The 25,208-nt window shown below is 38.2% G+C and overlaps 1 protein-coding gene and 2 pseudogenes across 4 annotated transcripts in view; 1 reads left to right on the forward strand and 2 right to left on the reverse strand.

Annotated features, from left to right (window-relative positions):
• Nucleotides 1–25,208, forward strand: part of LOC137766472 (uncharacterized) — a 738,098-nt gene that overhangs the window by 272,055 nt on the left and 440,835 nt on the right. Inside the window, exon 1 of one of the 4 annotated variants that reach the window (XM_068546807.1) lies at nucleotides 4,497–4,590. The exons of the other annotated variants lie outside the window; for them this stretch is intronic. Coding sequence (XP_068402908.1) covers nucleotides 4,510–4,590 — 81 coding nt within the window. The 5' untranslated portion in view covers nucleotides 4,497–4,509. Of the gene's footprint in view, nucleotides 1–4,496; nucleotides 4,591–25,208 lie in introns of those variants that run through there. 4 annotated transcript variants of the gene reach the window in all.
• On the reverse strand, nucleotides 12,254–12,874 carry LOC137766666 (mitochondrial import inner membrane translocase subunit Tim17-A pseudogene; annotated as a pseudogene).
• Nucleotides 13,463–13,862, reverse strand: LOC137765770 (phosphatidylinositol N-acetylglucosaminyltransferase subunit P-like; annotated as a pseudogene).

Here is a 25,208-nt window from a genome sequence, read left to right on the forward strand (position 1 = left end):
AATCCTTTTCGCTAAGACGCTCAAACATACCTTAAACATTAAAAAATTACTGGAATACTGTCAGGACTTTCTTATTCATGAAAAACTGAACAAATATCTTGAAAGATTTGGAGGTTATTAGGAATAAATTAAGGTTGCCCACATGCCAGCCCTGAGAAAAATGTTATCAGTTATAATCTTTTACTCATTTAAGGTACTGAAGACACTACAGAGAACAAAATTGGTAAATCCCCCTCTGTCTTCACCAGAACTTATATTCTACTGGTGGGGAAAGTGAGACAGTAAGGAAATTAAATAATTAAAATACATAGCATTTCAAATAAAGGCTTCATATAAAAATAAACTGGGGATGGGGGAATGAACCTCCAAGTTTTTTGTTTTGTTTTGTTTAATTTCTTACTGAGAAAATGACGTTTGAACAAAGACCTGAGGAGGAGAAAAGAGTCAGTCATATGGATGTCTGGGGGAGAACCATTCAGGAAGTGAGAAAAGCCATCCCAAAAGCCCTGAGATGGAAAGATGCCAGTGTGGTTTGCGAGATGTGAGCATTAGAGATGAGGTTAGAAAGGGCATGGGGCAAGGAGGAAAGGAGGCAGTGGGAGATCATGTGAGAGAGGGGTTCTCGATGGATGTAGGGCCATATTACGCACTGAGGGGATATTTTGAAAAACTGGGGGGACATTTTGGTATTACTATGATTGGGGTGGTACTATGGGCTTTAGTGGGTAGGCAACATTTATGCTCAAAGTACAGTAGTGTTCGGGACAGTTCCACCCAACAGAGTATTCTTCCACATTTTGTGTGTCTTTAAAATGCCCTGCTGCTCATTCGTGTAGATGTAAAACTTTATTTATGCTAACTTCTAAATTCCATTCATGGTAAGCTTAGGTTATTGGGATCCACTCCCCACTGAAAACAAGTAAATGTCCTGGATAAAATATAGTTGATCAATTTTGGAAAGCTTTTGCTAATATTTTTTCAAATATTTTTCTGCCCCAGGCTCTCTCTCCTTGCTTTTCAGGAGTTCAATTTCATGTATGTTAGGCCATTTGACACTGTTCCATCAGTCACTGATGCTTTGTTTATTTAAAATATTTTTTTCTCAGTGCACTTATATTTGGATGATTTCTAGCAACCTGTCTTCAAGTTTAATGATGCTTTCATGATTGTGTCCAACCTACTGATAACCTATCAAATAATTTCAGATATTATATTTTTCAGTTGTAGGATTTCCATCTCATAAAAAATATTACCTGTATGTATCTCTCTCGAAATTCTCTACTTCTTCACATATTACATCTTGTTTTAGTAAGATTCCTTAACATGTTTATCATGGCTAAAGACCTTGTCTATTAATTCCAGTATCTGTACTGATTTATGTGTTTCTATTGATTTATGAGAAGGGTGACACTGCAGGGCAGTGGGAAAAGAATAGTCTTTCAAGAAGAGCACTTGGGTCAGCTGGATAGCTATATGAAAAAAAAATTAACACTTAACTGCACACCATACTCCAAAATCAGTTCTACGTGGTTAGTAGATTTAAAGATTCAAAGAAAAACATTATGTTTTTATTTTTAATTTATTATTTTTTAAAATTTATGGCATGTGGGATCTTAGTTACCTGACCAGGAGTCAAACCCTTGCCCTCTGCAGTGGAAGCGTGGAGTCCTAACCACTGGACCACCAGGGAAGTCCCCCAAACGTTATGTTTTTAGATGGTAAAATAGGAGAAGGTCCTTGTAGGCAACGGTTTCTTAGGATAGCAAAGGTACTAACCATAAAAGAAGATTGAAAAGTTAGACTTCAATAAAAATTTAAAATTTACAGTCATTAAAATTTAACAATGAGATGGTTAAAATGCAAGTCACAGATTAGGAAAAGTGTTTTTGTTTGTTTGCAGTACTCATAAATGAAAATGGACTCACTATAAATCCAACAGAAAAAGACAACCTCACCAAAAATGGAATAAAGACCCAAAAGGCATTTTACTAAAGGGGATATTCAAACGACTAATAATTACATGAAAAGGTGCTTTTTTTCATTAGTCATCAAGAAGTGTAAACTGAAACCACACAACCACCAATGTTGGTGAGGGTGTGGAGCAATGAAAAGTCTCACACGCTGCTGGTGGGAGTGTAAATTTGGACAATTGTTTGGCACTATCAACTATAGCTAACAATAAACATAACCTATGTCGGAGCTATTCTACTTTTAGGTATATATCCCAAGAGAAATATGTATCTATGTGATACATGTATAGCTTTAGATACGCATAATATGCTGATAAGTATAGTAATGTTCACAGCAGTATTATTTGCAATAGCTCCAAACCTGGAAATAACATGAATATTCAGGATCAGTATAAGGGACCAGCCACAAAAGACATATGACTCCATTTTTATGAACTATCTAGAATAGGCAAATCTATACAGACAAAAAATAGATTAGTGGTTGCTTAGGGCTGGAGAGGATGCAGGGTAGGGGAGTGACAGCTAAAGAATATGGAGTTGTTCTGAGGTGATGAAAATGTTCTAAAACAGACTGTGCCTGTCAATGGTTGCACTTACCTGTGAATATACTAAAAAAAATTAAACTCTACATTTTAAATGGATGAAAATTGTATGGTATAGGAATTATACCTTAATAGAGCTGAAATTTAAAAAATAACAGTATAAATGATAAACTGCAGCATATTCACACAATTAAATGCCATACAGCATAAAATAAAATACAGACCTGTTACATGCAACAATGGATGAATCTCAAATGTAATATGGAGTGAAAGAAATAAAATACTACAGAATACTTACTGAATAATTCATTTCATGTGAAATTAAAGGAAAGACAAAACTAATCTTTTGATTATGGTTATATCTGGGGAGAAGTTGCCCTTGACTGAGCAGGGGCTGGAGGAGCTAGCTAGGCACGCTCTATTTCTTGATTTGGGTGGCAGCTGCAAGGTTATGTTTGTGTCAGTCAGTCTTTGAAAGTTTATTGAACTGTAATTTATACAGTTTCACCACATTTTTGGATTTTGTAATTCAACAAAAGTTTATTAAGAAAAATTTTTTAGAAATCCAGTTCAGTAAATTGTCCTATTAATATGCATTGAAAAGCTGGACTAGAATACATAAACATTTTGGTAGTTCATTTTTGTGGGTTGGGAGTATGCTGAATTTTAATTTTTGTCCATATGCTTTTCAGTATTTTCCAAATTACCAGAGTGGACATAGATATATTACATCTATCAATAGAAAAAATGCTATATAAATACAATTGTCTGAGGTCTTCTTGTATTGTTTATACTAATTTAATCACAGTGTAAGGACTTTGGTTTTTGCTCCCAGATAGGAAGGGACTGTCATTTTAGAGTGAAGGAGGGTGTGGCTGCTTGTCTGGGGGTTTGGGGGTTCCTGGGGGTTTCCTGGCAGCCCTCCTGACTGCCAGGAACTCAACGGCCACTCAGTAGAGAAGAGCAGAGGTGCAGGTGTAGGGGCCCAAAAGGTGGTAAACTAAGCCTCAGTAGGTGGCGCCCAGTAAGCCCGGTGGGTCGTGGTCCTCCTGGAACCTGAGTCTTTACTGCAAAACTGTGGTTGGACCAGAGACTGAAGCTCTAGCCTCCGTGCTGGGTAAACTGAAAGACTGTAATCTAATCAGAGTAATCCCCATGTTTTTGTAAAGCCCGAAGCTAAGAGCGGGTTTTTTTTTTCTTACATTTTTATGAGGTTGTTTAAAAAAAAAAAAAAAAGGACAAGCGACAGAGACGACTGTTCCTGCCCTGCAAATCCTAAAATATTTGCTATCTGGCTTTTTACAGAAAAAGTCTGTCAACTCCTTGATTAAGAAACTCTAGGCTGAAATTTTTTAAGGTATTTAAAAATGTTACCTGGGTAAGCTTTTGTTGGCGAGAAGCCCGGTGTGGAATGAGCCTGCCCGGGCATTTTCAGTCAGTGGTCACGAGCTGTAGTACTGCCCAGGCTCGTCAGAAAGGAAGTCAGAATCCACTAAGGAGAGCGTGATCACCTCTGGAGAATCCAGCCTGCACGGGAATGGCCAGGCACCAGGGGCCGCACGCAACGGGCTCTTCCTGGCAGAGGGCTCCAAAGGATAAGCGATGCTCCCTGTAGCCCACAGCGGATCGCAGAGGAGGGGGGCGGGGTTCAACTGGGAAAGCAGCGTTGTCACTCCTGGAGAAGACAGCGGAGCCCCCTCGGGAGCTTTCTCTTCTGTCCTCTGCTCCAGGCAGCCGAGGTGACTGCGAAGTCTGCCCCACCTCTGTTAACTTTTGGAGAAGCGCCGCGTGGGCGCGGCTGCCACCCAGCGCCTGCGCAGTGGTCGCTCGCAGGGTCCTCCCACCGCGCAGGCTCGGCGGGTCCGTTCGCCCTAGGAGGAGTACGACCCTGCTTCGGTACCAAAGGGAGGAGGAAAGCAGGGCGGAAGGACATGTACAGTGTGTTTTGCTGAACAATTTGAGAGTGAGTTGTGGACGTCATAACCCTTCACCCTTAAATGTTACCAGTATTTGACCTGCGCGGAAGACCATTTCATTTAATTCAGCCTAATATCGCAGTACTATCCCCTGAGAATAAGGTAGTTTCCTACATCAAGGTTTATCCACTGTGGCGCTGTTGATTCTGGCGTGAAGTCTTTTTGTAGTGAGGGGAGTGGGGCTGTCGTGGGCGTTGTACAGTGTTCAGTAGCACTCCTGGCCTTCACACGCTGCTGGATGCCAGTAGCACCCGGCCTTCCCCTCCCCAACTTGTGACAACCCAAAATGTTTTCAGACATTATCACCTGGGTGTGGGGAGGGCGGGGCAGGGCAAAATCGCCCCAACTGCGGCTACTGGCCTATAGGATCACAGTACTGTGTCTTTAGGAAATGTTTCCCTAGGCTTTTCAGAGCCGGGGAGGCGGAATGCACTAAACGTTGTTACATTACTCTTAGTTAATATACAGTCCATGTTAGAATTTCCTCCATTGTCCCCCCACGCCACCCCAAATCCTTGCTTACCCTGTTGTTGTCTGTAGAATAAAAATCCAGGATATAACAAGGATCACGTATTGATTTTAGTCATCAAGTCTCTTGAGCTTCCTTCAGTTTAGACTACTTCCTCAGCCTTTTTTGCTAATTTTTTTTTTTCTGGCATTGACTTTTTTGGGAAAGTTCAGACCAGTGGTTTTCCAGAATATCCTTCAATTTGGATACTCAAATTGGTCCTCATTGAAAGACTGACGTTGAATTTTTTGGCTTTTCTGGCTGGAATTCCACTTAGGTGATGTTATATCCGATGTTTTCTATTTCACACACCTATTTAGCTGTTCTAACAACATTTAATTTTCAAAAGCCCATTTATCTAGCAGTGATTTGAGATACCACTTTTATCACATACATAAATTTCCACATGGTACGTGGCTCTACATCTATATTTACTATTTTTTTCTATTGATCTGATTGTCTACTCAAGTGCTAATATTATACTGTTTTAATTATAGAAACTGTATAATATGTTCCAATATCTGGTAGAGCTAGGCCTGCCTTATTGCTGTTTTCTTATTTTGATTTCCTGTTTTGGGGGGAAATAATCTTGCTTATTTTTTCCATGTAAACTACAGAAACTAGCTGCGTAAAAAATACTTTGAAAATTGGCATTAATTTATGATTTTGCATTATTCAATTGAGGAGCAAAGTTTATTTTTCCTTTTAGTCAAGTCACAGTTTTCTATCTTTCAGGAAAGCTTTAAAGTTTTTCTCATATAGGTTTTGCACAGTTCCTATAACATTTACTCCTAGGATATTTTTTCATTTTTGTTGGTAATGTAAATGGGGTCATCTCTTCTATTTTCCCCTATAATTGCTTATTGCTTAAATATATGAAGACATCGATTTCTACATGCAATTTTGTATCTCGCTCTCATATTGAATTTCCTATTGCTTCTAGTTTTGCATTGATTCTATTGGCATCTCTATTTACGCTTTTATATAATTGCAGTGATTATTCATTTTAAAGCTCAAATTGCCCATCTTTGGCTTCTATGTTCATTTGATAACTGCAAATGTCTTGATAGCTTCCTTGCTTTTGGATACTTTAAGAGTCCCAGTCTCGTATTGCAACAGTCTCATTTACTGCTCCAGACCTAGAATCAGCCATTTCTCAAAGGAGACTTCATTGCTTTCAGTGAAAATGGTATTTGGTGACCACAATCTGTGCACGTAGGATGTTCATGGCTAAAAGGCTTGTTGTTACTTCTCGGACTTTTAAATACAAGATCTAGGAAATATGTGGTTTTTCAAAGAAAAATAAATCATAAACTTGTGCTGATACTCCAATTCTAATGAAAGGTTATAGAATTTTTTACTTATTTAATTTCATATTGAATCTCTTTTCTGCTGAAAAGCATAGTTCCTAATAATGTTAACGTAATTGCTTATTTACTTTTTCCCATAATATATGTTAGTTTCAAAATAACAGAACCAATGCTAAATGCAGTTTGATACAGCTAGGTTTATTTGTTTCAGGTTGTTTTCAAATCTAGGTTGCTTAATTAAAAAGAAAATTAAGTCCAAAGTGGGGAGGAAAAAAAAGCAAGTCTTAAATATTTCTAACTTTTTGAGTATAATGTCTAACTCATTTTCTCTCATTTTTATTGATACAAATATTTAAATCTATGAATCTTTTTCTAAACACTCTTTAGCAGTACCCTGTAAACTCTGATATCATGTTTTCATTATTTTTTTCTAGAAAATTTCATGATCAGTTGTTATTTTTTCCTTGAGTCAAGCTAAGTTTAATAGAAAAATTTTAAATTTCACAGTGGGAAGATTTTCTTATGTTTTGATTGTTATGGATTCATACTTTTATCATCTTGTTGATGGAGAATATTATTTGTACTTTTCTTTATGTAATTTATTGAAGTATAGATGTTTCTGTAATTATGGAGTCAATTATTATAAATGTTTTTTGGTACCATTTTTGGTCTTGGACCAAGGGAAGTATACTAAAGTCTGCTATTATTTATGTATTTCTAGTCTCTTTGAGTCTCTTGTAGTTTCTGCTAAATGAAAGAAGCTACTGTGTTATTTGCTGCATATCTTTCATAAATATTTTATTTTCACTGTGAATTGTAGCATTTAGCATTTGTAAAGTGCTCTTTGACTTGGTAATAGGTTTGGGTCTAAATTCTACTTAGTTGGATTTCAAAATCTCAATTCTTTCTTTGTATTTGTGTTTTCTTGGTATACCTTTGTGCATCCTTTCATTGTTAGCATTTCTGAATTGTTGTAGGTGTGTCTTTGTCTTTTATGTGCAGCAAAGAGTTGGGTTTTGCTTTGGAATCAACCGTTTTGTCCTTTTAATAGGGGGTTAAGCCCTCTGTTGGTAGATATGTTTGATTTCAGTAGCTCATCTTTATTATACGTAAAATGTAGCATATAATATTTGATGATGATAAGTGCTATTGAGGAAGATAAAGGAGGGGGAGGAGAGTAGGAAATGCTAGGGGGGAGTTTTCTATTTTAAGTAGGTGGTCAGGGAGAGCCTCAGGGAGAAAGTGACTTTCACACAAACTCTTGAAGTAGGTGAAGGAATGAGTCGTTTGGATAAGTGGGCTAAGACTTACCCTGACTGAGAGAACAGCAAGGCCCGGAGGCACAACAAGATTACTTGGTGTGTTTTCAGAGAACAGCAAGGAGGCTGGCGTGACTGGAGCGCTGTGTGCTGGAGAATAGTAGGAGACAGGCCAGAGGGGATAAAGTCGAGGGCATCAGATAGGGCCCTCAGTCTCAGGGAGGGAAAGGACTATCCCTTGACGAGGAATTTTAGTGCCAGATGTTGAAATAATATTACTTCTGCCATCCCACAGTCATAAATTAATAACTCTGTGGGAATGCATTAGTAACTCTGGGAATTCCAGCCTCGGTAGGAGAAAGAAGCCAGTCTTATGGGTTTTATATTTTGGGGTGCAACTCAAATTATGCATGAAATAGTTTAATCTCTGCTGAAACACCTTCCAATGCAGTGGAAATGATCCTTGAATATATTCCTCAAATCTCTGATGTTCCAGTTTCTACTTTATATTCTACCCCCAAACTCATCAGATACAGCTTCAGAACTTCAGCTTTTTGCTGTTTAGATGAAGGCGTGAATTTACAGGGGAATAACTTTATTGAAACATAGCAATGAAATGTATCTTGACTAATAAATGTTTAAAAAGCAGAAAAACATTAAAATTCTATACAGAGATGCTTGACCAAAGGCCAGCACACAGCACAGTTTTTTGAATTCTTTTAAAAAGTATTCAGCTTAAAACAGTTTGTTCTTTTTATGAAGAAATATGTTGTTTTAACAGAAAACTGTATGACAGAGAAGGGAGAATGAAATGGATGTATTTATGAGGGAAGGGTTAAGGGTGAATTAAGTCTGTAATCCAGGAAAACAATGTTTAAGATTCCAGTGGATGGGAACAGAGAAGGGACAAACTTTCAATACATGCAGGATTACTTCTTCCTTGTCTTTTTGTGTTTCATTTTGCTGCACTTTAATTTTCTCTTTCCTCTTTCTTTTTTTCTCCTTCACCTATTTTTTTTTTTTTCTTAAGCTAAACTGTCAGTGAAATGCTGTCTGAATAAGTCACAACTCATAGAAAACTGAACAGTGCATTGTAAAATAGGACACAAAACAAAAGACTTCATCTGAGAGCTGAGATCATCGCGTTGGGGTACACAGACCCAGTGCAGCAATTCAACAGTGTTTCTTAGAGCCTGAGACAGTTTCCACAATTCTTGGTATGCTATTGCCCCCTGCTGTTCACGTGGAAGCACTGACAACAGAAATAGGTTTTCAAAACGTTCCATGTTTTAGTCTAATGTTAGCGTGCTATCAGAGGAATTTAGACGAAGCAGTTCAAATATTTAAAACAATAATTTAAGGAATTGTTTTCTAAAAAGCTGAATATCAGAGAAATCCCAAAACATCTTCCCTACTCCCCAGTATATCAAAAAGAAATGTATGATTCTGTTATTTGGCTAATGAATCTAGTTTCCTTTTTAAGTTTCTGAAGGGAGCAAAGCACAAGGCAATTGAGGTAGCTCAGAGAAAAAGTGGTGAAGTAAGCAGGGAGAATGGAGGGCAAAATGTGCAAAAGGAGGGGGTAATGAATAATTTACATACAATGAGGGCAAAGCAGTTCAGTCCTGAACAGATCATCCGCATTCCTCCGAGGGTGTTGGATAGCAACTGTTCTGTCTCCAAAGAAGAGCGTGGATGGGTCATTTGCGAGCCTTCAGGTCTTCTGCCTCCTTGTTCTTGGGTTTGGTCACGAAAACTTCTCAGAACCATTATGATGTGAATTGGGGCCCCTGAAGCAGAGCAGAAGCACATAATCCTTGGAGCGAATTTCCTGATTTACTCTGCAATTTCTAAAGAGGTCTGGGCTGTCTACTGGATGGAAGTCAGCCCATGTGCAAATATGTGTGTTTGAGCATAGGAGTTTCATGTTACTTTTTCCAGGTTTCATAACTCCAGCAACCATGGGCTGCTAGTTCCTGCATGCCAGTTCTTCCAGTGGGATTAGGTAATTAGGTACCAGGATCCCCTCTCACTCAGTAAAAGCAAATTAAAAACTAAGGGCCTTGTTTCAGCATTTTGTTTTTGCTCAGACTCTTTCTCCATGAGGAACATGACTAGAGAAGAATCTTTTAATATTTAGAAAATCACATGCATATTTATATACAAAATTACATCCTGTTGTGATAAACCTAGAAATCCAGCCTGAACTACTGTTGAAAGATTTAGTTTTGGCTGTAAATACCACTAAGAATGTAATTTCTAACTTCTGAAGCCCGCACCTCAAAGGCACAAATGGTGAATTTTGAGATAAAAATTTGAGAAAACATTTACATCATTTATTTCAGATAACAATAAGCTGATTCCTTAATACTTGAGGTAGTTCCAGTCACAGTGTTGGTTTTAGTGCTTATAGAATTTTGTTTCTCCTGTGTGATATTTTACTGTTTACTTACTCACTTAAATGTATATTTTCCACTATGGCAGGTGTTAAAGATATGGTGAAAAATATGATAGACTCTGCCTTTAAGCTTTTTATAGTAATTTAGCAAAATGTAGAACAACAGTATGATAATCACATAAGAAGGAGCCAAGAGTAGAAAAATAATTTCCCAGTCCTTTTCACTTTATCATTTTATTCCCTTTCATTCCATTTCTTCTCTTTACTATTTTATTTTATTTGTATTCATTTTGCTTAAATTACAAATCAGGAAAGCTGACTATCCTTTTTATTTATCTTTGCACAATCCCTAGTACTCCAGCACTTTATACAAAGTTTGCATATATTTGTAATAAATATCTGCTGAATGAAATATGAGCACTTACTAGTTGCCTTAGTACTATACTGTGCCTATGTAAACTAGATGCACATTTGATTTCAACAGAGGAAAAGAGTGAAGTTAGGGGGAATTTATATAGACCTAGATGGAAGTATTAGAAATATTTTTTTGTATTCAAACTCTAAGGGGTAATGAGAAACTTTTTAAATGAGAAAAACTAGAACACAAAACTTCCACCATGTAACTACTTGAATCTTTTTTTTTTTTTAAACATCTTTATTGGAGTATAATTGCTTTACAATGGTGTGTTAGTTTCTGCATTATAACAAAGTGAATCAGCTATACGTATACATATATCCCCATATCCCCTCCCTCTTGAGCCTCCCTCCCACCCTCACTATCCCACCCCTCTAGGTCACAAAGCACCGAGCTGATCTCCCTGTGCTATGTGGCTGCTTCCCACTAGCTATCGGTTTTACATTTGGTAGCGTATATATGTCCATGACACTCTCTCACTTCGTCCCAGCTTACCCTTCCCCCTCCCCGTGTCCTCAAGTCCATTCTCTATGTCTGCGTGTTTATGCCTGTCCTGCCCCTAGGTTCTTCAGAACTATTTTTTTTTTTTAATTCCATATATATGTGTTAGCATACTGTATTTGTTTTTCTCTTTCTGACTTACTTCACTCTGTATGACAGACTCTAGGTCACTACAAATAACTCAAATTTCATTTCTTCTTATTATGGCTGAGTAATATTCCATTGTATAGATGTGCCACATCTCCTTTACCCATTCATCTGTCGATGGACACTTAGGTTGCTTCCATGTCCTGGCTATTGTAAATAGAGCTTCAGTGAACACTGTGGTACATGACTCTTTTTGAATTATGGTTTTCTCAGGTTATATGCCAGTAGTGGGATTGCTGGGTCGTATGGTAGTTCTATTTTTAGTTTTTTAAGGAACCTCCATACTGTTCTCCATAGTGGCCGTATCAATTTACGTTCCCACCAACAGTGCAAGAGGGTTCCTTTTCTCCACGCCCTCTCCAGCATTTATTGTTTGTAGATTTTTTGATGATGGCCATTCTGACTGGTGTGAGGTGATACCTCATTGTAGTTTTGATTTGCATTTCTCTAATGATTAGTGATGTTGAGCATCCTTTCATGTGTTTGTTGGCAATCTGTATATCTTCTTTCGATAAATGTCTCTTTAGGTCTTCTGCCCATTTTTGGATTGGGTTGTTTGTTTTTTCGATATTGAGCTGCATGAGCTGCTTGTAAATTTTGGAGATTAATCCTTTGTCAGTTGTTTCATTTGCAAATATTTTCTCCCATTCTGAGGGTTGTCTTTTCATCTTGTTTTCGTCTTTTCCTTTGCTGAGCAAAAGCTTTTAAGTTTCATTAGGTCCATTTGTTTATTTTTGTTTTTATTTCCATTTCTCTAGGAGGTGGGTCAAAAAGGATCTTGCTGTGATTTATGTCATAGAGTGTTCTGCCTATGTTTTCTTATAAGAGTTTTATAGTGTCTGGCCTTACATTTAGGTCTTTAATCCATTTTGAGTTTATTTTTGTGTATGGTGTTAGGGAGTGTTCTAATTTCATTCTTTTACATGTAGCTGTCCAGTTTTCCCAGCACCACTTACTGAAGAGGCTGTCTTTTCTCCATTGTATATTCTTGCCTCCTTTATCAAAAATAAGGTGACCATATGTGCGTGGGTTTATCTCTGGGCTTTCTATTCTGTTCCATTGATCTCCCACGTTCCCTTAAATAGAAAAAGGTGCTAAATGTCTCTTCATAGCCTGTTTGGCCATAGTTGTCCCAACTACAGTTTTAAAAACAGACTGAACTTGATCTTCTGAAATCCTTCCTTGAACCGCAGCTCATTCTGTTAAGGAGGTCCTGGGAGAGAGGTCCTATTGGTATTGTTGATAGTCCCTGAAAGGTGAGGATGGTAACTGGGATGAAGGCAGCTGGGGGGGGTCTTCAGCAAACGGAGGACTGTTGGGAAACTGGGCAGAGGCAAATCTGCTCAACAAGATACCAGCTCCTTCGATGAGAGCTAGCAGAATGCCACCCATCGCGGCTGACCCAACCATGGCCACTGGTCCATTTCTTGCTGCCAGGATGGCTCCTGTTAAGGCACCACTCGTGATGCAGTTCCAGGGGTCTTCTTTCCCTCTGACTTGAACCATACTGCAGTCAATCATGGAAAACAGACCTCCCCAAACTGCAAAGCTGCCTGCCAACTGCAGAGCCCTGGTTCTAATAGCTGTCAGATTCCCTCGTAGTCTGTGGTTTACTCCCACCCGAGAATTGCGAAAACCTTTGCTTGAAAGATCCCACCACCTATGGCTCCCATCGTAAAGACCCCACCGCAGTCGTCCACATTGCGCCAGGGGCAAGGCTCGTGCCGTGTACTCCTCCATCTTGACTCTGCTGCTCCTGAATCTCTTTTTAATGATTATCGTAAGTTGCCAATACATATGAATTTTCAACATTTCTGCCTGTGCAATTCTTATCAGATCTGAGTACATGCAGCCTATTGAAGATTTGGTAGAAACCTGAAGATAAGTAGCGAGCAATGATGATGCCTGTTTTTCAAAAGGAAGCTGAAACTTATTTTCTTTTTGAATCAAGAACTAACTTATCAGTGTTTCATTGTACAAAATTCATAGTATATTGGAACATGCTTTTTGCTGCCTTAATGGTGTAACCCAAATTGTCTGCTCCTGTTTAATTGTTCTACTTAAATTGTATTGAATGCCAATATCTAAGAAAACTGTCAGCATAAATGGTTCCAGAATTTCATTGGGTTACTGAGAAGTGGATTTTCTCTGCAAGTATACTATGTTATACTATATATGTAGTTTTCATGTATAGTATCTATATGTAGTTGTACTATGAAGTTATCTATATCTATATAGTAATGCAGTATTCTATCTATTAATGTCTAATATTTGAGAACATTTACAATATTAATGGAACTTAATCTAAGAGACGTTCAACTTTTTTTTCTTTTTACATTTCAATACTGGATATTAATAAGAAAGATAGTCAAAATAATTATGATCAATATTATTATGTCAAAAATAATAAATGCTTGATGTTAGTCTACATACAATTCAATTTTTGGTGTGAAGTTCTTTGGTTGTAAGAAGGAATATTTAGTTTACTTCACTAATAGAAATATCTTCTAATGCTAGATAGCCTCTTGGTATTTCTTCTGCTGTTGATTTTTAGCATCGTTATCTGTGATTACATGAATGGAGTTGAGTGGGGAGGTACTCATCATGTTTATTCCAAATAAGACTATGTAACGGATTGCTATAGTAATAATGAGGTAGACAGGCGATGCAACTGCCTGATATTTTTGAGGCCAATAGGTTAAGCCTAAGGCGTTCAACCAAGATTCAGGAATAAAAGGCCACATGAGATATAGTGTGCACCAAAATTGGGAGCTTAATGGCAAAGAAAGCCATAGATCGCTCTTTCTGGAAATGGCAAGGGTGACTCTTCCACCATTTTTTCTGTGGCTGTAGACAATCTGGGGCCCGTCTTGCTGACAGCTCGGCCTCCTGAGTGCCGAGTGCCCTGCACGAGGAGAAATTGAGGGAAAGGCCAGGTAGCTAGGGCACCACCCGCCGGGGTGCAGGTGCACCGCCTCTGTACCGGGCCAGAGGGTGCGAGCTGTAGAGTAGGTTTATGTTCTTCTCTCCTTCCCGTCTCAAGTCCCATGGACTCCGCCTAGAAAGTTGGGAACTGTTTCCTGGTAAGCGGTCGTGTGGAAATTAGTATGGAAGAAGCTCACAGGGTTCGACAAATAGTTGACAGGAACCGTATTTTAAATAGTGTAAAGGCCTCTTTTAATTTTAGTATTTTGTGACTCTTCTTCACATCAGGCATTGCCTAAAAGCATGTTTTAAAAAAAGTGCCAGCTTCTGAGTTTCATATGTGCGGTGGCTTCGTGTGTAGTCAATCGTCACAAGGCATTTTATAAGTGCTTCATTGCATATGGTGCTGGGCTAGGTGCTGATGAGGGAGAACAGCACAGACTGTGTTCCATCCTCGAGTTATTTATAATAGAATGTGAGAGGAATAAAAAGAAGTCCGAAAGCACAGAATTAGAAGAAAAAGTAAGGTAGATAGCGTTTTGCTTCTATTTCAGTGAAGTGTCTTTGGGGAGGCTTGGTTAGTATAGGGTGGAGTGGTTAAAACTGTTGAAGGTACAAACCTTCTCAAATTATCCACCTAAAAAGTTGGAATTCATGAATATAGATCCCCTCTGTACAGGAAGCAATCTGCCTGTCTCTGTCCCTGTCTCTGTTTTGCTTTGAAACCTAGATCTCTGTCTGGATGGCTGAAAACAATGGAAATTATTAGAGCTCCTCATAATTGATCACTCTTGCCAAAGCCATATTGATAGATATGGTTGGGATTTAGGAAAAAAACAATAGCCCACATGACTTGGAAAATAAAAATAAATGTGCTGCTGAGATGCTGAAAATATATCATTAAATAGCCTAAGAGATATAGGAAATACTTTATGTATGTTTTAGGCTGGTCAGTATGAGGTTTGTATTTTAAATGGTCTCTTCTCTCAATTCAAATTGCCTTAAGCTTCTGGCTTTTTAAAAATATTTTGTATTCATGAACACTTCTTTTATAATTGATGGGGATGTTTGCTTATGGCCCGACTCTAATTTGTAAGCTGGAAAGTTCATTTATTTATTCATTCCACATCTATTATGTATTTACTGTGTGCCAGATATGATGATAGTGATTGGTCTTTACGCTAATTTTAAAGCATACTTAAAATTTTGTGAGCTCTATTTACCTGAATTCCAAGAAATCATGTTCAGAGAACAAATCAAGGCAAGAGCAAGTGGGTCTGTTACATTTTGTCTAGATCTCTATTGTAGCAGTTATCACACTTTCCTTTTTTACATTAATTTTGCCTGCTGGAATGAGAGCAGAGCATGGTCTGGATTTGATCATCACTGTGTTCTCAGCATCTGACACAAAACTTGAAACATAATAGGGACCCAACAAGGGAGGTTTGGATGAATCTAAAGCACCACATACACAAACATAACACTGTTCTTTCTGAAGACATTTTTATTTTCACTGGGTGTCAAGGCCATTTCACACTCTGGAATATCTTCCTCTAGGAAGAGGCAAAATCTTTTCGTAAAAACCCTTGTTATCTAAATATCTTTCTTCCAGAGTTAGACTGAATATTGATCTGAAGCACTTTGACCTGACTTTGAATTTGATCTGAAGCACTAAGATTCCCTCTTAGTGGAATCTGATTAAAATCATTTTTGTTATAATTAAAGTCTTCAGGTTCCAAGTGAGCATTTGCTTGACATTTATGAGAACAATTACTTTATATTAATCTTAATAATATTTTTCAATTTGCCTGGTAGGTAAAAATCAGGCTTTAGAGAAGCAGTTCTTATTTGGGAAATGCTGATGATGGGCTTTCTGAGGAACCCTTCTCATTCATCTAGTATTTGTTGCTTTCTATGTTTTCAGTGGGTTTATGTCCACCTAAATACATTTCGTAAGTGCTTTGAGTATGAAACAGTGCAGAAAGGAGACAGCAATCATATGCAGCCAGAGGATTATGTAATTCACATGAAATTCTTGATGATTCCCATTTAGGGTGGGAGTTAATGGTAGTACTTCGGAGTAAAATCCCTGATGCTACATTTATTAGATCTCATATGGGACTGATGGGATTGTCACTTACCATTGAGTAAATTGTGCACTGTACAAAGAAACTGATCTAAGGTGCACACTGTTTATATCATAGACTTATCAATTTGAATATTTATTGAGACAATTTTATGGCAGAGGGCAGTAAAGTTTCTTGTTCAAATAAAATTAGTATATTATGATACATTTTCTGACAAATGGAAGTAAAATGTCTTGAGGAAGAGGTACCTTGTTTTTTTTGTTTGCACAAATGCTCTGTATGGGCTAGTGGTGGCCTGAACTTGGACAAGTTACATAACTCCTTTGGCCTTCAAGTGAAGATATTAATCCCTACCTCACTAAATTGGTTGACAGTGTTAGACATGTCTGGCATATGGTCAGCATTCAAGAAATGCTTTTGAATGAATATGAAAGCACTGAGCTTAATGTATGTGGTAAAGGTTTGATAAGTTGCAGCTCACTTTTGCCTTGAATAAGGGGAATTTTATAGGGATTAAGTATATGTGTAAATATATGTATTTGAACCTTTGAACTAAAGTGTTTCACATTTTACACTTATTACTATGTGGTATTGCCTTGGATATCCCTACTGAGATGTTTGGGGTCCTTCTTTATTTTCCTGAGGGGTATGCATCCAGCATAAAGAAAATTATGATAATGGTGACCCATTGAAAGGAAAATAGTGTCTCGTAGTTGAGTTTCTTTTGGAATCCCAAAATACTGGAATCCTAGGTTTAGAAGGGTCTGTTTGAATTTCCCTTGATTTATCAAATACGTATTAGTCAGTTATTACATGGGAGTATCTATGCTATGCACTAGGGCTGTAAAGATAACTAAGATACTATTGTCAAGTAGTTGCAAGTCTTTGCATGAACATTTCCAGGGACAATTCACAATTACTAACTTGATTTTTAGGAATCTCTCTTATGACAATTCAAAATTTGTCTTCCTGTAACTTTCATTTATTGGTGTTAGCTTTACTCTTTGGGGCACAAAAAATAAGTCTGATTCTGTGATAGAAAGGTCCTTCTTACTTATTAAGGTAATTAAGGTTTTTCAGAGACTTCTGTTCTTCAAGTTAAACATCACTGTATAATTCTGCTGTTTCTCAAGCCTCTTCTCCCTCTTGTTCCCATTAGTGCCTTCCAGGTCATCTACTTGCCTCTAAAGGTGTGGTAGCCACTGGGTATTCAGGGCTCCAGATGTATACGGGGCTCCACTGCAGGATACAGTAATATGATCATTTCCTGCTTTCCAGATTCTGTCCCTCAAATCTCTCTGCGTGATCATTGTGTACTGTATTAAAAAGTATTGTATTTATTTTGCACAAGTTACCATGTAAAGTATTTTTGGGAAAAGGATAAGTGACCTCCTTAATTTCTTGAGGAGCTCTTCATATGCTGTATCCGACATTCCAAATGGGACCTATAATGAGGCTACCTCGCTAGGGTTCTGGGTTATTGAATTACAATTTGGAAGTCATTTTTGGTCCAGTTGGTTAAAGCCACTGTAATTCATACATTTTCTGACAGCTAAGAGGTGACTGACTAGCAGAGGAAGGGCTTCTATAGTTTTGCACAGTCCATTTCTATAAATTATTATCTCACTTAAACATTCTTCTTTCTTTTTGATGAACAGAGAATATGACAGGGAAAGAATTGTTCTACTTATAACTCTAAGCACTTACTAAAAAAACTTAATATCTTCTTAACATTTTTATTTAAGTTAACAAATGTGTGGGACTCTCTTTATACCAGGTGTACTCTGACTCAGTGTTTGGGACAAGTAGCCCTGCCTAGCAGAGTGCCAGAAGATGCCAGTTATAACTCAGCCACGACTTGTAGGTGTGTGCACTGCTTTGCTTTGTTCCTTTCAGTAGAAGGAAAGGACAAAGAGAGATGCGGTAATTAATTGGAAGATGGGAACAGGGAAGAGAACTCTGCTTAGATAAATGGGAAGTGTTTGGCAGTAGTGTGGGTTAGAATTAGATGGGTAGTGTGTTAGTTTCTTAGGGCTGCCATGACAAATTACCACAAACTTTGTGGCTTCAAACAACAGAAATTTGTTCTCTCTTAGGAGGTCAGAAGTCCAAAGTCAAAGTGTTGGCAAGGCCATGCTCCCTCTGAAGGCTCCACGGAAGAATCCTTCCTTGCTTCCTCCGAGCTTTGGTGGCTCCTGGCAATCCTTGGCATTCCTTGGCACGTAGATGCATCACTTCAGTCTGTCTATGTTTTCACATGGCTTTCTTTCCTGTGTCTCCTCTTGTCTCTTTGTCCAGATCTCTCTCTTCTTTTTCTTATAAAGGCACCAGTCGTTGCATTAGGGACCAACCTAATCCAGCAGAACCTCATCTTAACTTGATTACATGTAAAGATGCTATTTCCAAATAAAGTCATATTTACAGGTACTGGGGGTTTGGATTTGAACATATCTTTCTGGGGAACACAATTTAACCAACAACAGGTGAGACGGCACTAAATCATGGAACACTTTAAATGACAGGTAGAATAGTTAGGGTTTTATTTATAAGCCAGTGGAATCACTGGAAAATTTAAGCAAGGGTACTGGTAAGATACTTATTACAGGAAGGTCTGGCAGCAAGCATTATGCTTCAGTATACTGAACTGAAGATGAACTTTAGAGGCTAGAATATTAATTAGGTGTATGTTGCAATGTTCCAGGAATAACATGAACGAAAGTTTATAAAGGAAGATGGGGAAGAGTGTATTTTCCAAAGGTGGCTCCTGTCTCTCATACCACTTGCTCTTCTGCAACGAGACCTCCTTACACCTTCATCAATAGTTGGTGTCTGTTTCTCTACCCATGAACTTGGGCAGAGCCAGTGACTGCTTTGACCAATAAAATAGGGTGAAAGTGACACCACACCAGTTATATGCAAAGACTTTTCTTGGCTCAGCAGCTTTAACTCCCTTACCTCTTGGAAGATAGCCATGATGTAGGAGGTGTGACTCCCCTGAGACCACCGTCCTGTGTTGTGTCTCAGTTTGGTGTTTCCAAGCCATATGGAGAGGCCCTAGAGGTAGGGCCAGGGCTGGGGTGAGGCAAGTGGGTTTTCTAGGGTGCAAAATTTAAGGAGACACTCGCTCTCAGGTGTACTTGCACAGTACTGAGAGTGAGCACCTCCTTAAATTTTGCACTCTGGGAGATTCACTCTTAAGAAGACACTCATTCTCAGGGGTCAGTAAGTTCCGGGGCAGCACTTGGGAGTTAGTGCCTCCTTAAATTTTGTGGCCAAGACACCTCTTCTTGCCTTACCCTAGTCCTCGCCCTTCCTGGAGGATGACATACCAAATGGAGAGAGACAGGCGAGAGGGGAGGGGAGAGAGGAGAGAGAGAGGGGGGAGAGAGAGAGAGAGGAGAGAGAGAGGAGAGAAGAATGGGCCAGTAAGGAGCTTGAGAGGGAGAGAGAGAAAGAATAAAGCAAGAGTGGTGCAAGACATTTAAGTGAGGAAACCATCTTGAATATTGATCTTCTGGCCTTAGCTACCAGCTGGACCAGGTAGATGAGATGAACCACTCAGCTGAGTCCTCCTTAATTCCTGATCCACAAAATCGTGAGTGAGTTTTTTATACAGCAATATATTACCCAAAGCACTCTTGCCAATATGATGTGGGACTGCGCGTTGACTGAGAAATATCAGGTAGCTGTATATTTACTGAATTCTGATGGAGCAAAATATGTTTGATTGCTACTTACGGAGAAGGGATGAAGAAAGTGATGTAGAGAGATTATAGTCACTGGCAGCCTAGGAAATAGAATTTAAAGCTTTGCTTCTTCAACGCTCTGCTTAAACTACATAGCCATACAACTTTTAATGTTTGAAGTTGGCCAGAACAAAAAGATATACACACTCACAGTTTGAGTATACACACTCACAGTTTGAGTCTTTATAGAAACAAAGTCTGTTTTGATCTGACATGTAGAGGGTTGTGAAATTCTCATTTTTAAAGCAGATGGTCTGAATTCTGATGCTAAATGAATACAATTGTCCTTGGATCTCATTAACCCTCGTATGGGATGGCGGGAACTCTGTATAGTTATTTCTTCTTGGCTTTGTCTGAACAAATCAAGCTTTGAAATGAAAGGTTTAGTTTTTACAAAGGCTGAATTTACTAATTTTTTTATTGAGTACCTCTGTTTCGTGGTAATTTACACATTCTTTCAAATGGTTGTTGGCACATTTATTTATTTTCCTTTGAAGTATTTTCTAATTACTTGTAAACAAGGCTGAGAGAAAAAGCAAATTTGGAAAAAAATTAAGAAAGGGACTGTTTGGCAGAGGAGTTGTATTACACATAAAATTAAATATGATGGATATATATATATTTAATATTTTCTTTTATTTATTTTGGCTGTGTTGGGTTGTTGGGTCTTTGTTGCTGCGCGCTGCTTTCTCTAGTTTTGGCGAGCAGGGGCTACTCTTTGTTGTGGTGCACGAGCTTCTTATTGCGGTGGCTTCTCTTGTTGCGGAGCACGGGCTCTAGGGCGCGCGGGTTTCAGTAGTTGTGGCATGTGAGCTCAGTAGCTGTGGCTCGCGGGCTCTAGAGCGCAGGCTCAGTAGTTATGGCGCACGGGCTTAGTGGCTCCGCGGCATGTGGGATCTTCCTGGACCAGGGACTGAACCCGTGTCCCCTGCCTTGGCAGGCGGACTGTTAACGACTGTGCCACCAGGGAAGTCCCTGATGGATATTTTTATAATCCTTCAGTTCATTTTATAGGTTTCTCTGCTTGCTTCTACAAGTGGGCAGTGAGTAAAGATTTCCTGACCCATTATTCATTTCAACAAGGTATTAGACATTTTTATGACCTCCTAGAGTACTTATAATCTGTACTACACAATTTAGCACCTAATTATATTCTGTGTTGTATTGTTCGTTATTATATCATTGTACGATTCTTGTTCCCTCAAGTAGATTATATGATCTTAAAAGGCAGGGACCATATCTTATACTGCTGTATTTGTATTACATCTAGTATAGTGCTGGGCATGGTATCCACTTGGGAAAATTTAATTGATAGAAGTATATTAAGTAATTTTAGTCCCTCAAAGCTCAGTGAATGTGTCTATGGAGCATTTGCCATGGCTCTGGACTTAAGGGCACCGAGATAGGCAAGTTACTTTTCCTTTCCCCAGGGAATTTGTCATCAAGTGGAAGTACCAAGGTGAAGGATTGCTTTGACTGATGAAGTGACTTCTCCTTTTTTCCTTTAGTGTCAGACCAGGGCAGTTGAAAAGAAGAGAGGCATGTGCCTTTGTGCTACCATTATCATTTTGATATAGATGATGGTTGACATTTTTTCCTCTTCATTTCTTCACTTGGACAAGCCAGCTAATGGTGTCTGACCTGGGGAGGGATGGGTATCTTTTTTGGCTGAGCAGCTAGGCTAAGTGGGTTGGCAGCCTTTACCTTTCTCTTGTTTTGAGTGAGCATGCTGCTTCTCGGAGCATTAGATCTACATTATTATATTTTTTATTGTGGTAAAATATAGGTAACCCAAAATTTACCATGTTAATCATTCTTTTTTAAAATTTTTATTGAAATATAGTTGATTTACAATGTGTTAGTTTCAGGTGAACAGCAAAGTGATTCAGTTTTTATATATATATATATATATATGTATATATATATACACATATATATGTATATATGTATCCTTTTTTAGATTCTTTTCCATTATAGGTTATTATAAGATATTGAGTATAGTTCCCTATACTTCAAGGTAGATCCTTGTTGACTATCTATTTTATATATAGTAGTGTGTATATTTTAATCCCAAACTCCTAATTTATCCCTCCCCAGTCTTCCCCTTTGGTAACCATAAATTTGCTTTCTACGTCTGTGAGTCTATTTCTGTTTTATAAATAAGTTCATTTGTATCATTTTTTTTTAGATTCCACTTGTAAGCGATATCATACGATATTTGTCTTTCTCTGTCTGACTTACTTCACTTAGTATGATAATCTCTAGGTCCATCCATGTTGCTGCAAATGGCATTATTTCATTCTTTTTTATGGCTGAGTAATACTCATTTTAAACATTTTAACCATTCTTAAGTAGACAGTTAAGTAGCATTAAATATATTCACATTGTTGTGCAGCCATCACCAATATCTATCTCCAGAACTTTATCATCTAAAATTGAAACTCTGTACCCATTAAACAGTTACCCATTGTCCTTTCCCCAAGCCCCTGGCAACTACCATTCTACTTTCTGTCTCTATGAATTTGATAATTAGGTACCTCTTACAGGTAGAATCATAATGTTATTTGTCCTTTTGTGTTTGGCTTATTTCACTTAACATAATATCATTAAGGTTCATACATATTGTAGCATGAATCAGAATTCCATTCCTTTTTAGGGTTGAATAGTATTCTATTATATGTATATATAACATTTGTTTGTCCTTTCATCCATTGGTGGACATTTGGGTTGCTTCCACCCTTTGGCTAGTGTGAATAATGCTCCTATGAACATGGGTGTACAAATATAGATCACATTATTATGAGCACCAATACTGATTTAATGCTCATGGTGAGCAAAATATCCTTATCACCCATTAAACTATCTGGAAGAATCAACATGTCTCTGGAATTTCATAACTTGAATTCAGAGACTTAAGTACTCATAGGAGAACGTGGCCTGACAATATCTTTTAGATTAGGACTGTGACCAGTACTTGCATTCAGTGAGTATGTCTTGTTTACTTATCCTTCAAAATGCTTTTTGTCTCCATCTTTCTACTTGTCACTGCTTCAAGGTATGTCCTCATTGCCATGCAGCAGGAGTACTGCAGTCATATCCTAACCAGTTTGTCTAACTTGTCTCCCCTTTCCAGTTTTTCTTATAAAGCACTGCTTTGGTCATTTTACTCTACTGAACAAAAACTTTCAGTCCCCGTCATTATACAGGACAAAGCTCAAACTTGTTTGAAGGACTTTTGTAACCTGCTACCAGCTTACCTTTCAAGTCTTACTTCTATTTCCTTATACAAACTCTACTCAGAGTCAAAATTGTCTTCTCATTACCCCCTGGACAAATCATCATTATTTTGACTTTTGCTGTTCATTCCACCATGTAGAACCTTTTTCATGCTGCCTTCAAGTGTTAGGTCAAACCTCAGTGTCGCTGCTAAATCTTTTTAAAATAGCCACGTTTGAAAATGATTGCTTGCTCTTTTGAATATTTGTACACTCACCATAAGATTAATCATATTCATGTTTTTGTGAAAGCCAACATTTTTTGAGTTCTCCGGCTTGGCCTAAGGGCTTTAGTTGCATTATTTCATTTCACCTTTATAGCAACATGTGAAGTATATACTATTATTATCCATTACGCAGATGATAAACTTGAGGCTTTGAGACACTAACTTGTCCCAAATCACACAAATAGTTAAGTGGCAAATCTAGGGCTTGGTCACAGGTTTTCTGCTGCTAAAGCATCATTTTAAACGTACTGTCTTAATTAGATTATAGACCTGTAGGTGAATAAGGTATTTGCTGCTAATGGTGTCTTCCATAAGGACTGCCTGTGGGGGTCAAAGTCAAAAAAAGACTGCCCATTGAATGGAAACTTTTTTTTCTTTTTACCTAGCTCACTGTGGATGAGCTTAGCATGATTTTTCAACTGGTTACTTTCTACTGTTTCTTTAAGACCAGGAAGGCTTCCCGACTGCTCACATCTGATTAGGTATCCTTCTGAGGCACTTCCTTCTATCAGAGTACGTGCCACACTGACTGTATTGATCTGCTACGTGTTTGTCTCCTCAACAGCATCTTTGCTTGAATTCCTTGTACCTAGAACAATATCCAGCACACATGCGCAGTAAATGCGTTTTAAATGAATGAACTGCATTTGTGACCGTGATCCATGCAAAGAGTTGGTTTCTAAATGTGTTGCTGTTATAGAGTTGAGTAATACCTCAGTCCAATGAAGTTGAACAGGGTGTATCCTCAAGGAGGCATGATGGGAATATAAATGAAAACTGCAATTTATTTAATTGTACTGCAACTTACATCACGTGGTATAATGGTATTTGCGGTCACTTTTAACAAAGGCTGATTGATTGGAAGGAGTTGACATCTATATTCAAAGAAGAGAGATCCTGAGTTTTAAAGGCATGGGTGTATTTGGTCTGCAGGTAATTTGGGAGCAGATATGGTTTAATGCTTTGTATAATATTCTTTAAAATTAGCCAGTTATTTCTGGATATATGCCGTGCACATAACCTTCTGATTAATAATTGGATTTCTCAAATACCTTGATACTCAAAAATGAAATCCATAGAGAGTAGATATTAATATTTTGGTCACTGGAAAATAGTATATTCCCCATAAAAATAGCAGATGATTCTTTATATTTAATTATTTATGAGTCTGCTAACGGTGTCTTAAAAAGATTGAAGCAGAAAAGCATAAGACGTTAGACAATGGTGATGTTACTAAAAAAATTTCCCCAGAGTTCTTGCCTGAGAAGCCAACAGAACTCTTCATTTCTTTCTACAGATAGGTACAGCGGCATCTGGCACAATGCTTTGCACACAGTAGACCTGCAACAAATACTTTTTAATTTTGTCAGTTCAGTAGACTACAGTAATCTAAAGCAACATTTGTCTATCATTTTGCCTTCATGACACCCATGATGGATGTTGCTTCAGCCTTCTAATGCATCTCTGTATGTCTACTGAAGGTGGTTTCATGTATACCAGCTGTAACTGCACTTTCTCTCTCGTGAAGCATATGGAATGTGCATGAGAATACATTATTGTAGAGGTAATAACAATAATAGTGATGATGATGATGATACAAGTAGAATATTTCAAGCATCAGTCTGATCACTGTTTTGTTTAGAACCTTGCAATAGCTTCTCGTTGCCCAGTGTCAGTGCCTAAACTTTTGTTTGGGACACAGGGCTTAGCATGGTGGTAGTGTCAGCTGCAGCCGGGTGCTTGTGCCCCTGTAGGATGCAGATTCACTTTGGCAAAGGCCACCAGGCCCCAGCCACGTTCCAGACCATAGAACTATCTGAAAAATAACTGAAGAGAAGCAGGAATAACAACTGGGTATTCAGTGTGAGCTCAGCTTGTACCTAGTCAGACAGCGGGTATATATAGATTCTTGGGTGCTCAGG

Source organism: Eschrichtius robustus, chromosome 6 (assembly GCF_028021215.1).
Source record: "Eschrichtius robustus isolate mEscRob2 chromosome 6, mEscRob2.pri, whole genome shotgun sequence".
Classification (NCBI taxonomy): Eukaryota; Metazoa; Chordata; class Mammalia; order Artiodactyla; family Eschrichtiidae; genus Eschrichtius; species Eschrichtius robustus.